We start from the raw sequence: 18,439 nt of genomic DNA, 5'->3' as shown, positions 1-18,439 counted from the left end.
TAGTTCCATGTGACAGCAACCACAGAATGGCGGCACATGTAGCGTTTGGAAAACAGACACGGCACTCTGACTCCCTACAAGAGCCTATGCAGTGACTCTAGTGTAAGGTGAGCAAGTGCATGATGCAAGCATGTGAACCGATCGTTATAACCGAAAACTGATCATCAAACGAAAAATCCCATCTTTATAACCGACCATCGCTATATCTGGACTGCCGTTACGAAAAAAAGAAGCTGCCAAACACACCTTTGTAGCTCCGAAACCAAATTTGCCACTTATGATAAAAATTTGATGTCAAAAGTAGGCTGCAAAAAAATAAAATGTTTATTTATACAGTAAAAGCTTGTTAATTCACAACTTGTTAATTTGAAATTTTGGATAATTCGAAGTAGCCACCATGGTCTGTCCAACAATGTATTGAAAGCAGTATATAACACACCTCGCTAATTCACATTGAAATCCACACTACCATCAATAATTCGAACTCCGCGTCAATGTGGATGGAAAGAGTGCTAGTACACGGGAGCACGTTGGCAACGATCGTCGCCGCGCAGCTTTGCTTTTTCTATCTGCGGCCATCTGTTGCAGGTCGGTTCTCTCCCTCTCTCAAGACCTTCACAATAAAAACACGATCACAGACTGCCTGGATTTATTTATTTATTTATTTATTTATTTATTTATTTATTTATTTATTGCGATACGAACTATATGGACACTCCAAGCACATTTCCGCCGTCGGCTTGGGTGTCAGCGTCACCCTGAGGTTCCGTATAAACTCCAAGGATGATAACACTATCGCGTTGCACCCTTCGGTGTATGTGAGAGTGAAAGAGTGTGAGGGGAACCGAGTAGAGCAGCAAGTTGGGCTAGCTGGTGGAAGCTGATCTTATAATAAGATGGGTTACTTGAGCTGACAACTGTGGCTCGATCTCGTCCGTGCAAAAGGGACGAATGCGAAGTGAAGCACACTGTCTTCTCCCACGCACAAGCACCCAACATTGCGAGGCGCCAGGGGGGCGCATTCTCTCCAGCTGCAACTAGGCATGTGGCGGCTGTGCGTGCTCGCGCAGCCGTATCTTGAGGGCGATCTGCGTTGGAGACAGAGTCTAGTTGCTCTGGCGGCTCTTAGCTTTGTGCGTGCTTTGTGTTCTCAGCGCTCACTTTGCAGTGAAGCGATAGACAGCATGAATGTACATTCGCTTGCTGCTGTTGCTGCGTTTTCTCACGCCAGTGTTCTGACAGCGCATGTACATAGTCATCAGGTGTGATGCGTTCATGTTTGCTGTGAGCGCTGACACAAGGCTTACTATTTTAGTTATAGCAAGCAAATATTTACAAGTTGATACAGCCGATAAAAGCACTATGCTTACGCCATATGGCTGTCTACTAATTTGCTGTTGCAATCGATGCTTCGTCTTTCAAGTGAAACTGCATCTTTTTTTCTTCCTTCTTTTCGTGCTACATCTTGGAGGCTATGTCCTTTATCTACGAGGTGTTCTGCCAAGAAGCAGAACCAGGTACGTGCATAGCACAGCAACCGTGATGTTTGTCAGCGCTCGCAGTAACAAAAAGCATTGCCTTTGAGATTTGTGGGTATTACTCAAAGGAAAGCATCGCTGGGATATGTGTTTGGATGCCACCTATGCATATAGTAAAACTCGGCAGCATGCAGCTGGTGCATCTATGAAAGCACAACTGAGACCGACGTCACAGCAGGTTGTGGTGCGTTTCGAGAGTACATTTTAGAAAGCAGCTCTTGTTCCTGCGGCAAGCGTCGGTGCGTGTCGCGTGCGGCCAGTCACGCTACGGTGCTTTCACTGCGCCAGCCGAAATGCTGTCCCGTCTAGACTTCGACACACACGCCGTCGGCTGTTCTCTTCGGAGCATGCACAGAACGATCCCCAACTCGTCTGGCACTTTGAATGGCTACTTGCGACTTTCGGCGAAGCAGCGTGGGCACCTTTTTTTTTTTTTTTTTTCGCGCCATGCGATGTGCATGACCGCGCCCACTACACTAACTAACACACACATCGGCGCAGTCGGCGCAACGAACACGCGGATGGAGCAAGAGCCATCTTGACGTCGGGCATGTCGGGTCACGTTGGCTGCATCCGGTTACTTTGGCTGTGCCAGTGCTTTGAACTATAGATGCTGTTCTCGCCAACATGACGTAGCATGTTCTCACGCGCACTCACGCTACGTCGGACAGTATACGCACCTTAACCGAGCGATATTTTTTTTCTCTGACTTTCATTAGTTCGAATTTTGCATAATTCAAATTTTCTTAGCATCCCCGTGGAATTCGAATGAACGAGCTTTTACTGTACCACTAAGCAGAGTGTCAAGCGTTAAGCATGCTGAAATAGTCAGAAATCTGCACTTGCTTTCACAGAAGCATCATCTCTTTCATCAGCAGCAGCTACATGCTTCCACAGTTTGGCAATGTCAGCGGCTCCCACCGTGGTTTCGCCCTGTCGCACAAAGGCTGTCTTTTCCATTGATCTGCATGGCCACTGGTTCTTGCCTTCATGATCATGGTGCTCCCGGTTTTCAGAATCGTCAACATCATCAATTGCAAGAGCTCATACTTTTTTGAGTCTGGCAAAATTTGTAGCTTCCATCTCAAGCAATACAGCTTTGCACTTTGTCGGCGCGCCTACCACTGCTTCTGTAGCTCATTTCCGTACTCACTGAGAGAGAGAGAGGGAGATAGCAGAAAGGGAGCGCAGGCGCCGCTCGCTTTCAGCGTTTTTTTCTCTCTCTCTCTTCTTTGCACGATTGCAGGTGAGGCAGACGCGAAGCAGCTGGCGCTATCTTGGGTGGATGCTTTACGTGGTTATTGCAATTGGCACGTAGGCAGGACGTGCTGCACGATAATGACAGCAGATAGAAACACGCATAAGCAAACTTTTCACCCTGTCATGGTTAAGGAGAACTTAGCAACTAAAATTTCACGATTATTTTGCATGGAAAACGCAACCCAGACAGCAAAATTTTGATTATATCTGATATGCGGTGATAATACATGGGTTTTTGTCTCACAGCCCTAATGCATAAGTTGATACTCTTTAGTCGCCTGACTGTTATAACTAATATATTATTATATGTGCTATCATTATAAGTGGACTGTGGTATGAATATTAAAATAAAATATACCATTTTATGATAAGAAGAGTAATTTTGAGTTTCATGTTTTCACATTTAATAACAATTTAGAGGTTATTCTATTAGCAGCAAGCAATCTGTTACACTTAATTTTGAGTAACGAACTTTACGTGCCTTTGCCAGCCAAGTTAAATCATGTTAGGCCTACAAGCCAGGAAAAAAAATTATGGGACTTAACGAGCCAAAACCACTCTCTGATTATGAGGCACACCGTAGTGGAGGACTCCGGAAATTTCGACCACCTGGGGTTCTTTAACGTGCATCTAAATCTAAGTACACCGGCATTTTCGCATTTAGCCCCCATCGAAATGCAGCCGCCGTGGCCGGGATTCGATCCCGCAACCTCGTGCTCAGCAGCCCAACACCATAGCCACTGAGCAACCACGGCGGGTCAGCCAGGAAATTGACACTCGAATTCAACATCAGCAGCATCTAATGAATCAATCTTCATTACACATGTTAGATGGGAGAAAGCGATTACCACAGTCACTTCTCCTAGCTTACAAACTTCCCACATTACCATGAATAGAGCCCAGCTTGGTGCTAGGTTATAACCGTCACTTCGATAGGTGCCGCCACATTTGTTGACGCAAAGCTCCTGGGGCAGCTTTTGTGGCTCCCACTAAATCAGTGAAATAGCATGCCTGACGCAAAACCCAAAAGCGGTTTGCGTCTTGTGCTTGCGCAGTGGCTTCGTCACTATTTTTTTGGGGCCCCAAACATTTGGGGCCCCTATTCGAAAACTCTCTACTGTATTTCGACAAAAAAATGTTACACTTATGAAATTTATAAGCGCGGTCAGAAATGGAGCATAGATAAGTATTAACTGGAACATCCGCTTATTTCACTGGGTTTTGAGAACATATTTCGTAAACTGGTGCTAAGCTTATCTTTTCTGCCAAATGCATATAACCTTACTGCAGCTTGACTTCAATGCCACAACTGGGACATGTGCTTTAAAGGTACAGTTGCCGACTTATTATTCAGGCACCGATAGTTTGGTCATGTTTGACAATTCGGACAGCTCCGCAGCACCGCCATGGCTCCCATAGACTTAATGTATAAGGACAACCACAATTTCGGACACCTTACAGCGTGTCGTTGATAATTCAAACTCCGATTGCATGGCTGTGTGCTAATTCGGCCAGTGAGTCAAGCAGAAAAAGTGATATTTTCATTTTTATATGTCGTCAGCCATGTTGTCGGTCATGTCATTGTCGCCTCCTCGAAACCGAAGCTAGTGAAGCCTAGGCGATCTAGTGCTTACTGACCGCACGCAAAGTGCAGGACAATAGGAGCCAATAAGAAGTAAAGGCCAATGTTATTAGAAATTCCAGTCACGTTCTTAAAGGCTGCATTTGCGATTTGCACGATTTGACAAGCAAGTTTTGTTCCGCTATTATCATCCACCGCTCATGGCTGGCTGATCCTGCTCATAATACAGACAGAGCACTGCTCTGACCACTGACGAAGTGCAAAAAAGCCGGAACAAGAATAGCATGAAAGGCACCGCTAGAAAATCACAACCAGAGACCATTTAGGCCAAAAGCAAGTGTATGAACTCGTATCAATGCGGTGACAAGCTTGTGCTGTATTCTCTGATGCTCACTTTAGAAGACACATTCACTTTCATGCTACTTTGCGTCACTAGCACCCGATGCTTCAGCGGGCGGCAGTGCTTTCGCACTGTCATAAGATAGTGAGATTGGGGGCTGTGCCAACAATGCTGTCGATCATAGATGTCGATGTGTCTTGCGTTGGAAACTCAAAAGATAGCGTGCTTGGCATTGTGTCATGATAGCTGTCCCTCGTAGACGCTGACACATCTTGTGCTAGTCACGCGAAATTGAAGGTATCCCCTAAAGAGGCGATTAAAGAATATCGCACTTTCTTTTTTGCCAGTTGTGAAATAAAGTCACTAACTTTATGGCGAATCCGGCATTTCAAACTCCCTATTATTTGGATGTTTTGGCAGTACCCATCGAGTCTAAATTATCGGTCGGCAACTGTATCAATAACAAATGTAAGACTTTTTTAATTAGTTAACACTATTTTACATTTTGTCTGCAAGTGGTAGTGTTTGCCTTTTCTAGTAATTAAGCCGATGCAACGGAACTGCGATAGCTACCAGAGCAGAACGTTAGTAATTCTGTTATTAAAAGCCAACTGCAACAAAACTTCACTTTAGCTATATTAGTTATTGGTGAGTAGTCTAAACCAATGAAGCACTCTTGACAAAGCTGAAAGGCTATAATTTTCTGATTAGCAGACTTTAAACAGCACCTAAACAGACGACACGTGTATCTGGTGGCTGTTGTATTGACTTACTAAATCCCGGTATGTTGCGTCTGAGATTTTTTTTTTTTTCAGAGCAGGTGGAGTGTAATATTGGATGGCATGCCAAGGAAACGCATGCTGTTGGCTGTGCGCCACTTCAGGCAAGCAGTGGCATTTTATTCAGTTTTCAAACCATAAACGTCTAGTCTTGCTTGCATTTTTCGTAATGCATCCGCTTGCACTTCGAATGCAAAACTTCTCACTGGGGCTACTCCACATATACATCACAGAAACTAGGGACTTTTAAGTAGTGGGGATGCGCGACTCTCGCGCCTCCCCTGATGTTTTTCCCGCATAGCGTGTCTCCTGTAATCTTGCTTCACCGCGTGGCCTGCGTGACGTCCGCAGCGGTCAATGTGGTTGAAGCGCACTCCGAGAGATGGCACTAGTGTTGCGCTGCTGCGGGGTTACTTGGGTGCGGGAGAGACAAGGCGCTCTCTCTTGGGGTTCGAGACAGCAAGCAGCACGGACGTGCCGCGCGTGCAGCGACGCTCTTTCCCGGCGGGTCGGTGCGCGGCGTGGACGTCCCGTGCGAGCGCGCGGCGACCCATGCTTCTGCGAGACCGCCTCGCGTGGCCGCCTTCGAACGCGCCACGATTCGTGTGACTATACACGCGAATGACCAGGCACTGGGATCCAGCATGGGGCAAACATATTCGCTCGCGAGGTCGCGGTGAGTCGGACTTCTAGATTTGTCGCGCGCCCATCGGCATGTTTTGTAGATAGCAACTCTGCTAGCAGGCATTGATCTATGAGAGGTGCAATAAATGCCCTTGTGATTGTTTGCACTACTGTGTTGTCGTTCCTTTGTCCCAAGAGTACGGTGTGAGAATCCCACATCAGACCCCACATCTGGTGTTAGATATGGCGCCGTTTCCTGAGGCTACTTCGAGTTCCCCAAACCACTTCGAATCGCAGCACAGCTAATTGAGGAATGCAGAAGCAGGGGTGCCACATTCCTGAGGCAGGACACTTGCAAACAAGCTCGTACGCCGCCGGGATTAGAAGGGGTCCTCGGACAATGGAGCCCAATCGTCACCCCTCTTCGCCTTTGAAGAAGGCATTTGCTGCCGCTGCGGGGCCGTAGCACCGGGAGCAGGTGGGCCGTCGGACAATGGAGCATGAGCGCCCCCTTCTCCTCGTTTGAAGAAGCGCATTGCAGGTCTGCAAGGCAAGACTGCAGAGAGCCGCCGGGTGTGACAACGCGATACGGGCGCCAACCATTGGCTGAAAATGGCGTCATCTGAGCGGACTCTCCCATTGGTCAAACATGACGCGACTTCCAGTGCTCGGAGGGTTTATAAGAAGCATTCCAGAGAGACCTGAGCATTCCCTGATTCCCTGTTTGACCTCTCTTGAACTTCCTGCCGCGGGCCGCAGCGTCCGAGTTGCTGCTGGCCCGTAATGACTGTACGACTGTTACTTGAGTCTCACCTCTCTGTATATAACGTAAAATAAATACTCCCAAGTTGGTTTCCATCCCGAAGTCCGTCCCCAACCCCTACAACTGGTCGGCAGCGGTGAGACCGCCTCCGAATGCATCAGCTGGTGGCAGCGCTACGGATAAACCTTCGTCGAGAGAGATCCTAAGGAACCGGGAAGAGCGAAGAAGAGAGAGCCTTCGTCAAAAGAGGTCCGAAGAAACTGGGAGTAGCGAAGAAGGAGCGAGCCTTCGACCCAGGGAGTCCGGAGGAACCGGGAACAGCGCACGAATGAACTGGATGGCAGGGTGCTGCAACCGTAAGTGAGCGCGTGGTTTTTTTCCTTATGATTCGCCAGACTCAAATGTTGTGTGTTCATTTTGATAGTTCTGGGAATCTGGAGTTTGATGCATTGTGTGTTTGCACAAATTAATTAAGGAAAACAGTTTTAACCACCTGTCGGGGCAGCTGCCATCGATCTTAGAAGGTTGACGAGGTTTGACTTGTTGTTGGTGTGCGACGATTTGGGAGTTGAGGCGGACGAACGGATGAAAACGCCAGCTATCATAAAAGCGATTAACGATAGTGGCAATGATGGCAAAAGCATTGAGCTTGCTTGGGAGGTGATACAGGAGCCACGGGAGCGTGAGCGTCGTGAACTTAGGAGTGAGCGTAAGCGTGAAGAACGCGAGAATGAACGGAAGCATGAGCTTCAAGAACTTACTCTTAGGTGTGAGCGTCACGAACTTGAGAATGAACGCGAACGTGAGTATCAGGAACGTAAGCTTGAGCGTGAGCAAAAGTATGAGAGAGAGAAGGCAGCACTGATCAAAGAGATACAGTATTGTGGTCAGTTATTGGCACAGAGACAACAACGGCTGTCTGAGAATTCTGCAGGTAGTACAGAGCGAAAGAATGAGGAAGTATCTAGCAGATTTTCGCCAAAAGCCGACGAGAAGAGTAGTGCCTGTGAGATTGGCTGCCGATTCATAAGTGAAGGGAAAAGGCTAGCTGCTAACGATGCCTTAGTGGCAACAGAGCCGTTAAAGGACGCAGTGAGAGCGACGAGGTGCTGTGCCAACAGATGACTGTAGAGACAGCTAGGCCAGCTGCGAACAAATTGGCACAGTTACCGAGCGTGTGCGTCGCTGGTAATGTTAGCGAGGTTGCTAGCGAAAAAAAGGGTACTGTTGACGCGACAGACACGAGCACCCATGTCAGGTCAGATCTGCGTGCAGAAGTGAAGTGCGAGCTGAGCGATGCAGTTGAGGGTACTTCTCAGGATTGCGAGCTGCGTAGCTCAAGAGAATACAACAGCATTGTTCAGGGATCGGTGCGGCTCTCCGCCAGTCTAGATAGCCTAGAGAGGGATGGTTCAGTTATTAATCATTCGGACTGTGCGCGTGAGACAGCGATCGATACCAACGGGCTGTGTGCCGATGCACAGCGTGAGCTGGGCAATGTAGTAGAGGGCAGTTCGCAAGAGTGCGAGTTGTCTAACTCGAGTAAAGCCTGCTGCATTGTTCCAGAATCGGTTGAGCTGTCCGCCAGTCGAGGCAGAGCGAGTGTTGATTTAAGTGAGAATCACTCAGACTGTGCGGGTAAGAGACCGATCTGGGCCGACGAAATGTGTACCGGCCAGCACGAGCCACGAGGCGACATGAAGGCGAGTGCAAAGAGAAAGCGCCATAAAAAGAAGCGCGGTAAAGACCGAAAGACGGTAACTTATGTAGCGCCGCCAAAGATGACGAGAAACCCAAATGAGCAGGGCGCGAGGAGAAGAAAAGTGCGGTCGTCATTGACGATGTTGACGCACCCAAAATGTTCAAACCACCGGTTCAAGGGGGACCGCGAAGCAGGTTCTGCACGGACGCGGACAAAGGGCACGAGGCAGTTAAACTCCTCGTCGTTCCGTAGTTCTTTTCACAGCTCAGCGTGCAGTTCGAAGAAACGCAAGGTGGCAGGACGAGACCAGGTGGGGAGTAGCGACGCGGTCAATCGAGTTTGTGTTGAAAGCGGGGCACGAAGACGCAAATTGGCAGGAGACCGTAACGTCTTGGGGGAGCTGATAGTGAGTCAGCCCTTTTGTTGTCCCTCCGTAGCCAGAGTAGCTTTTAAATCGCGCCCACCTCGAGTCAGACTCAAAGTATGAGTCAGACATAAGCGTTTGGAAAGGGAGGCCAAGAGCGCTTCCGTAGAAATGAAGTGTTGTTTTTTTTATTTTGAGCATTGGAAAGTTTTCGCGATTTGAGACTAGGATTTCTTTCAATATGTAAGGTTTGAGCTTTGCTTGTGTTTTCGTTTGAGAAGTTCTGAGATTTGAAAGACACGTTTGTGTAAACATGTAGTCTCGCGAGATGCTCATTATTAAGTAGATAGGCTTTTTTTGTGTGTGTGTGTGTGTGAGTAACCTGAAGGTCAAGGTTATCGTTGAGAGGCCTATCATAACGCGCGTGTGTTTTAGTTAACCTTCTTTTTTTTATAAGCGTTTTTTTATTTTCTAAGGTTAACCGCATAGATTTTCAGTGAGTGCATGATTTGCACTGAGAAGCGTTCTTAGTTCCATTAGGGCATGTCCTGTGTGGACGGAAGGAAGCAGATTTATGACTGGGTTGCTCGTGTGTTGAGGGCAGCCGTATTCTGACTTCTCTTATAAGTATGCGTGGAACGAGTTATTAAAAGACGCATTAGTTTAAGGGTTCTGCGGAGTGTGTAAGTCCCGCAAGTTTAATTGTTCGTTTACGTCACGTGTCCTGTAGGACTTTCAGGGAAGAAACGTGAGTAAGCGTAAATGAAAAGTTTGCCTACAACGCAAGTACGCGTTTTGTTTAGTGACCACAAGGCTAGTGCGCTTGTGATTACGTACTTGTGAGGTTGACCAGATTGTTCAGTGGCACCAATACGTGCAATAAGTACGCCACTGCGATACATTGGAAACATGCTGTTCGTGTAGTTAGGCCACTTAAGTTATGTTCGGCTGTTTTCATTTGTTGTTTGCATCGTCAACGACCCTTTTGTTTTGCAACAACAATAGTACACTGGTATTGTCAGCAATCGAGGAGAAATGGATAGCTGTTTGGAAGGGTGGTTGGAACGGTTTAGTCAAAATTGAGGAAATAAAAGATCAGGGTTCATTTTGAGTCAGTAATAGCCTGGCGAGTCAGGGGTGAAGAGCCTGCGCTTGCACATGGTGCAGCACTGTGTGGTTTTGTTTGTTTGACTTATGTTCTCCAGGGCCTAGGATCCCAAAGTTCGTCAAACGAGGCTCGACCCCAGTACCCTGCAGCTTCTATCAGCGTTCCTCATGGCCAGTGAATTGAGTTCACCGGCCATTCAGAACAACCGGGGCGAGGACGAGCTGTTAGATATGGCGCCGTTTCCTGAGGCTGCTTCGAGTTCCCCAAACCACTTCGAATCGCAGCACAGCTAATTGAGGAATGCAGAAGCAGGGGTGCCACATTCCTGAGGCAGGACACTTGCAAACAAGTTCGTACGCCGCCGGGATTAGAAGGGGTCCTCGGACATTGGAGCCCAATCGTCACCCCTCTTCGCCTTTGAAGAAGGCATTTGCTGCCGCTGCGGGGCCGTAGCACCGGGAGCAGGTGGGCCGTCGGACAATGGAGCATGAGCGCCCCCTTCTCCTCGTTTGAAGAAGCGCATTGCAGGTCTGCGAGGCAAGACCGCAGAGAGCCGCCGGGTGTGACAACGCGATACGGGCGCCAACCATTGGCTGAAAATGGCGTCATCTGAGCGGACTCTCCCATTGGTCAAACATGACGCGACTTCCAGTGCTCGGAGGGTTTATAAGAAGCATTTCAGAGAGACCAGAGCATTCCCTGATTCCCTGTTTGACCTCTCTCGAACTTCTTGCCGCGGGCCGCAGCGTCCGAGTTGCTGCTGGCCCGTAATGACTGTACGACTGTTAATTGACGCTCACCTCCTTGTAAATAATGTAAAATAAATCCTCCCAAGTTTTGTTTTCATCCCGAAGTCCGTCCTCAACCCCTACACTGGCGCCCAACGTGGGGCTCTTGGGGCATCGGACGATAATTTTAAGTGTTGCTTCGTTCGAGACCTTTGTTTGAACCGAAGCGTAGGCCTAGCGTGGATTTTGATCGCTAGCGGAGGCGGCGTGCTTTCTTGAGCGAGGTGACGGTGGCTGTAGTGTGTTTGAACATGTCAACATGCTAAGCCTTTTCGCAAGTGTTTTTTTTTTTAATGACATTCGTCAGTACGAGAGCCACGTGGTCTGCATCCTGGGAGAGCAAGGCTGAGCGCCCGCAGAGCAGTGGCAAGCCTGAAGCGAGTGAGTACGGAAGCCTCGTGGGTGGTCCGAATTTCTTATGTAAATAGCTTCTCCTATCTCTTTGACTCTGATGAAGTCGCGGCTCTGGGAGCCGGGTGGCCGCGGGCCACGGGTGCCACTACGGGCTGACTGGTATTGCGGCCTGGCACCGGGCGCTCCGACACTGTCTGGGACGGTGGGCACTGTCAACTCGGATGCTGTGTGCACCGAGCGGACTAGGACCACCTCACAGAGCTGACGTCTCCTCGCGGCTGCCTGTTTTGCGCTCATTTTGGGTGTTGTTTTTGGATGCCGCTTGTTGTCAGGGTAGCGACGCTTTAGGCCTAAGGCTTTACGAAGCTGCCTGTCACACATGGAAGGACACAACCTGGTGGACCGTGGCGTTGAGGTGTTGCACTTTGCTTACCTCATTCTTGTTAGCCTCGCACGAATTGAAATTACTCGTTCGACTCAAGGAAGCGAGCTTCGTTCACGTGAACTTAGCATCTGAGTAGCTGCCTGATCTTTTGTTAGCCGAGTTGAACATCGTACCGCGTGTGCGATACGCATGCAGAATTCCTCTCCCTTGCACTACTTTAGTATTCGCCGAGTGTGTTGAGTTTACGCAGCGTGATTGGAGTCACCCCTGGTTTGCCGTCACCTGCACATCATCTGCGCTGCTGCCCCGGACTACGATCGAGCCACCCCGGGCAATGGTGATGCTGTGGCCGGTTCGGCGCGGCGACTTCGGCGGCCTCCTGTATGCAGCTCACAACCCTCGGCGGCGGACAAAAGAGCCGGCGGTCACCGACAGCTACGGCGGCTCTGCCAGCAGGGCGCGTCGGCGCGAGCAACGCTTGCTCGTACCGACTACTGCGTTGTCGTCTTTGGAGACCTGGCCTGGAATCGTGCCGTCGCGTCTACAAAGCTGCTGCTGTGACCGGCGGACGCCAGCGGTGTACCCAAGGACAGTCGGCTCGCATGTTATGGACAGCGTGTAGACATTTCTTCGGTGCGACCACTGTTGCATGTACTATCTTGTTTGCGAAGCACAGGTTGATGTTAGACCGTGTCACATGTTTCGCCGGAATAAGAAGTGATTTAAGGTTGGGGGGTTGTGGGGATGCGCGACTCTCGCGCCTCCCCTGATGTTTTTCCCGCATAGCGTGTCTCCTGTAATCTCGCTTCGCCGCGTGGCCTGCGTGACATCCGCGGCGGTCAATGTGGTTGAAGCGCACTCCAAGAGATGGCGCTAGTGTTGCGCTGCTGCGGGGTTACTTGGGTGCGGGAGAGACAAGGCGCTCTCTCTTGGGGTTCGAGACAGCAAGCAGCACGGACGTGCCGCTCGTGCAGCGACGCTCTTTCCCGGCGGGTCGGCGCGCGGCGTGGACGTCCCGCGCGAGAGCGCGGCGACCCATGCTTTTGCGAGACCGCCTCGCGTGGCCGCCTTCGAACGCGCCACGATTCGCGTGACTATACACGCGAACGACCAGGTGCTGGGATCCAGCATGGGGCGAACATATTCGCTCGTGAGGTCACGGTGAGTCGGACTTCTAGATTTGTCGCGCGCCCATCGGCATGTTTTGTGGATAGCAACTCGGCTAGCAGGCATTGATCTATGAAAGGTGCAATAAATGCCCTTGTGATTGTTTGCACTACTGTGTTGTTGTTCCTTTGTCCCAAGAGTACGGTGTGAGAATCCCACATCAGACCCCACAACGTAGCCCACAATTTCATAGCAGTTGGCCTCGAAAATAGAAAGACCGGTAGACGGGGTAACAGTACTAGGTCCTCGTGTTGGCAGCGCATGCAATACCCTTACTGCACTTGCTTAGTCCAAGCTGCTGTGCCAATAGTCAGGCCCTCACCTGGCAATGGAGCAGAGGAACAGCACCAGACTATGCGAATTGGGCAAGTAGGAGATGGTCCGGTACTGGCTGAACGTAGCGTTGGTGAGGTCTTCCATGAAGGGCCGCATCTCCTTTATCGTTGGCTCCTGGATCAGTGCAGACACAGACATGGAAGCATAAGTGAGGACACCACAGCCAGGGGAAGGCTATTAATGTCTTTATTAACCCGTTGAGGGTTTTCACCATACACAGTTGAACCTCAATATAACAATCTTTTATATAACAAAATTCTTGCTATAACAAAGCATTTAAGTTTTCATAACCTCTTGTCCACAGAACACCATGTATTTAGAACCTTAATATAATGAAGTGTGTTTGTATGCGATTTCAAAATAATTAAATTTCACTGCTGATAAATGGAAACTTCTGCGGACGCAAATGGTCAAATGATTGAACTACAAGCGGCTGCTTGCAAACGCACCTCTCAAATTGCATGCCACACAGCAAGAGCGACCACTGGAGTAGAGCTGCATCCTGTTCCATATAAAGTTTAAGTGTGATAAGATTCTATCGCACCTTGGGCACTGTGTGCTTTAGGTGCAAGTGAAAGTGTGTGAGGATGAGACAAGAAAGAGGGTGACTTCACACACGAGCAAAGGTAAAGAGGGGGAGGGGAGCGAGCTCGTGGTAACACGATCAAGCATGCACAAGGGGATGGGGGAGCAGAGTGAGGGCTAAGTTGCCATGCGTCTCAGCCATGGCTGCGCATAGCTGTAAGTGCGGCTGAGTGCATATCCATTTAAGGGTCAATGACGTAAATATACAGTACCGCGAACAAGTCCAAAAATGGACGATGCCGTATATTTAAAAGCGGGCCAATTTCCTAACTTTTTCTTTTCTGTCATGTGCTGCCACTATGTGGGAATACAGGGAATTTTTTCGCACGCCTCGCTCTCTCGGTTTTCGTTGCATGGTTTGTTTTAGAGCTAGTTCCCTTCCGCGCATCTATATACTACCGCTCGCGCATTGGCGGGTGGGCGGGTGGGCGGGTGGGCGGTGGTTTGGGCTTTGTTCTATGGGCGGTTTCAGCTTCTTGCGCTTGCGAAACTGATGGCTATCTCGTCACTAATCACTCAAAGGGCGACCGCTTGTCTCTTGCTCATTTAGTGCTCACAGGGGTGCGCATAGGAAGGATGCTGCGTTTCCGTAGCTTTTTTTTTTTTTTTGACACTCGCGAAAACTAATTGCCTCTGGTTGGCAGATAAGATGAAGATTAGCGGATGTTTGTCATACGTTTTGCTTTTTTGACGGGCACACAACCACACAGTTTTCTACGCAGTTATATTACGCTATGGATGTAAATATTAGTGTAAGAGCAGGAACGTTTGAGTCTTGCGAAATATTCTCGTGAGCGCATTTTCAAAGCCTTGAACTACCGTATTTACTCGCATAATGATCGCACTCGCGTAATGATCGCACCCCTGTATTTTGTCGTCAAAATTCGATTTTTTTTATTTCCCGTGTAATGATCGCACCCCGAACTTGCCGCAGCGATATGTGGTGTTCCAAGTCTAGCTAACAATGATCACGCTTACCATCTGTCGAATGCTACGCGAACGACTCGTCTGCACGCAGCAAACATTAAGTGGATGCCTCATTTCATCACTTTCATCACTTTACGCACTTCCATGACAAAAAGAGGTACAACTAAACCTGCCTTTATTATGGGTAGGCTTTATAATCGTTGTGGTCAACAAAAACAAAAGATGCGCCTTTCGATTCTTTTCATCTGCACTCGTGAGCACGCAACAAATCGCGCGCGGCAATGATAGTAGCCACGTTTACACGGATACGTTAAAAGTGTACCCTATTCATACGCCGACGCTTGTAACGCAGCTAAGATATTCGCCCATCCTTAGCGAAAACGTGCCGTGTTAGGAGAGTAGTGAAACCGGTGCCGCAGTTTCCGCAGCACACCGGCCATGCGTTTCTGTCACTGGCAGCTAAGTGCTCCCATCGGTTTCTGTCCCTCAAAGTGGACATGGCTACGTTATTGCCGCAAACTTGCCGATACTAACGATATTATTCATCACTGATACGGAAGAAACTGTTTCAATGCACGTAACGTACTCACAAGAAGATAAAAAAAACCTCGTTCGGCGCGCTCGGCTTGCTCCGCCGGCCGCCATTTTTGTTTTGGTGTCCCGCACCCGCATCCCGCAGCAAACGCGAGACGAAAAAAAAAAAATGTTTTTTCGTGGGAAATTTAACCCGCGTAATGATCGCACCCCTGAATTTGCGTCAATTTTTCTGGCGAAAAAAGTGCGATCATTATGCGAGTAAATACGGTATGTGTATAACAATGCATAAAATTTTTAATTCTTATAAGTTTATTACCTTTTTTTATTGTTGTTATTCATGAATGAAGAGTACATATATACCAACTCAAAGTATTTTTTTCTCACTTTATGGTCCTAGAAAAATTACAGTAAATTTTTTTTCAAATTAGGTTTCTAAAAGAAATTGGAATCTGAAATAAAAAAAATCAACCCTGGGCGGTCACATATGGGGAAAAAAAATTAGCCCTCAAAGGGTTATGCAGCCATGCACCCGCTTCAGGGGTAATCTGCCGCATGTGCAAAGAGTGGCATGCCGAGACGGCGTGGCACCATGTAAGCTGTCTCCCTGTGCGTTTAGAGTTGGAGGTTGCATAATCTCGAGTTTCAATGACCCGTTGGAATGACAGGAAGATGAAGCATTTGCTCTCTGCTGACGGTGCTTTTCCTGATAGCGTCGTTGCCAGTGCGGACGACGCTGTCAGACGCAGGGCAGAGTGCATGCGAAAACGTGGCTGGCTTCGCTTAATTCGTACCACCGATGTGAAGATATCATCAACGTATGTGGCATGAAGCCATATATATAAGTATAGATAAATTTGGGAGCAGACTCCCAAATTTATCAAGATGAATCGTTTTCTCATTCAAAATTGCGTTTTTCAATTGTCCAATAATTCAGAAAATTGTGCAGCCCCTTTGCGCGTAAGAAAAGTCAATTGGCATCTGTACTTAACTTGCATAAAAGGCTAAATTTCAACACAACGAAAATTCTATATAACAAAGCAAATTGCTGATTTGACCGACTTCGTTATATAGACGTTCAACTGTAGTGTATATACAGCAACCCTGATCCGTGCCGCTTGGTTTTTGACGTAAATGTACGGCCTCAATCTCATGTTAGATATTTTGCATGCGCTCGACACCCCTGGTTGTTAAGATCTGCTGCCACCTCTATGGAGTTACCCAAATTTATCTGAAATTGAGTTTCTGCTCCGTGAGACACACAACTCGACTCGGTCACCTCCAGGCACTCGCTCACGTGATTGCGCGTCTGCGAACTGCAAGGCGTGCATGACGGAGACGCTATCATGTTACCGATAGCTAAGATACAGCCCTCCGTGGCTGAAAGTTAAGAAATACTAATAAGTTTTGTTTTTCTTTGCCTATAGTTCCGGTTCTACTGTGGCGGTTCTCGTGTTCCCATAGACTGCAGTGAGTAAAGTGATTTCGATATGGCCGTGCATGGTGCCTCTTGCAGCAACTGCTCAAGCGTCCTTTCTACAGACTCGTTTTTGATGTGTTTCTGCATCTGATGTAACATGTTTTTGGAACAAGAAATTGATAGCCATAAATTTTGCTATACATATTTCTCAACCTCTTACTGTATAGCACATTTGCGTTATACTGTTGGTGCAAGTAAAGTCAAGCCTTCAAGTGCCAAGAACATCCCGCTGTGATAACCGAGAATTGTTATAACAGGGTTGCATTAAAAAAGCAGAGGGGACAAACTTTTAACCATTTTAATTGGAGGGAAAGAGGCATACAAACATCATTACTGGCCTTAACTAGTGATATGCAAATATTTTAAACTTTGAATATTCGATTTTAATCGGTTAGCATTACATTAGATTCGAAAGACACCTTTACTACAGTAAAACTCATTAAAACGTACCCGCTTAAAACAGTAGTTCCATTTTAAAAGTAGTAAAATCAAATCCCCGACTAAGCAGCCATTGAACATAACGCATTTTGTATGCGCATAAACTGCACCAGCTTATTGCGTACGTATCAGTTAACACGTAGTGTTTCCACTTTTCGTCGTGCAATCTCAGTGGTGCGTCATCCCCATCGGGCAGCCCGTCAGAACAACAAGCCTCAGAGATTGGAACGACGTCTAAGCGCCCTGTGCGTTTGGGTGTGAAGCCACATCAACATCAACATAATTTCAGCGTCGTGCAAGCAAGAACTCGCGTCATGTCAAAGCTCGGATAAAGAAACAAGGAGTGCTCAGCATAGAAGAAAAATTGGACATTGTTTGTGCTATCAAACGTGGCACAAACAAGTTGACACTGGCACGCGACAGTGATCTACCATTGACTACTGTGTGTGGCATTTGGAATGCAAACAAGTTGCTCGGCAGCCCTGCTGCAACCAGTAATGCTGAGCTTAGTGTGACAAGTTGGCGAGGCCACGCTAGCCCTCCTCCTCTGTCTTCTGCACTCGATTGGCACAGCTCGCTATGTGCTTGCACTCATATTTCCAAGCACAGTTTGGTGTGCACCTGCTTTCTGCCCTGGCTTTCAACAGGTCACTCGCTGCTTGCGGTAAAAGGCATCGACTAGCACAGACATGCTTTTTGCCGCACAGTTACCGTGTATGTAAGCACGCAGGAATGCCAGAAAACATACACGCAAAGTGACAGGAAACTACGCTTTATTTTCCTTTACTTTGTGATGTACCTGCACACTGATTAGTGCCGAGCGACGGCTTCTAACAAGCGCAGGGCCGTGCTGTGACCGCAAAAAGATGTCGGCTATGAGGTTTGTTTTTTCGCCATCATTGCTTCTGTTGCCGAAGTGTCGCCTAATGACAGTGATAAGGACGACACAGAAAGCAACAGCAAGGGTGACTCAGGCCAGACAGTGGCAGAAGCTGCGCAGCCACTGTCAGCCTCATGAATGCAATCATTGCGACGAGAACAGCACCCCGCAATGAAAAAGGCACCCCGCGACTTCTGCAGCGCTACCGCCCACGTGCATGGAGAACATACAGTGCCAACGAGGAATCTGCCATGTGCGTGTCTGCCGAGAAGAGGGGGCTGGCTGCAAAGCTGGCTCACAGCTTCAGTAAGTTTGAGGCCGCTGTCGTCACTGCTAAGCTGCCGTGGCATCAAACAAAAATAACACTTTTGTCGCGCGAAGTGAATAAATACTGCATGTTTTTTCCCCTTTCATCGCACTATCTCCGAGTTCCGTTTTTGACAGGTAAGTGGGCGATCTCATGCTATTTCGGTTGAGCAGTACTACCGTTCAGTACATACTTTTT

At 48.2% G+C, this 18,439-nt stretch overlaps 1 protein-coding gene across 2 annotated transcripts in view; it reads right to left on the bottom strand.

Moving 5' to 3' along the window:
* The window catches only part of Ubr3 (Ubr3 ubiquitin ligase), a 170,354-nt gene that overhangs the window by 38,111 nt on the left and 113,804 nt on the right, over positions 1-18,439 (bottom strand). For both annotated transcript variants that reach the window (XM_070532285.1, XM_070532286.1), the window contains one exon: positions 13,077-13,204. In XM_070532285.1, the coding sequence (XP_070388386.1) occupies positions 13,077-13,204 (128 nt within the window). The remainder of the gene's footprint in view (positions 1-13,076; positions 13,205-18,439) is intronic.

This window comes from Dermacentor albipictus, chromosome 1, assembly GCF_038994185.2.
Source record: "Dermacentor albipictus isolate Rhodes 1998 colony chromosome 1, USDA_Dalb.pri_finalv2, whole genome shotgun sequence".
Classification (NCBI taxonomy): domain Eukaryota; kingdom Metazoa; phylum Arthropoda; class Arachnida; order Ixodida; family Ixodidae; genus Dermacentor; species Dermacentor albipictus.
Note: the sequence above shows the minus strand (reverse complement) of the source record. Positions and strands in the feature narration are given on the sequence as shown.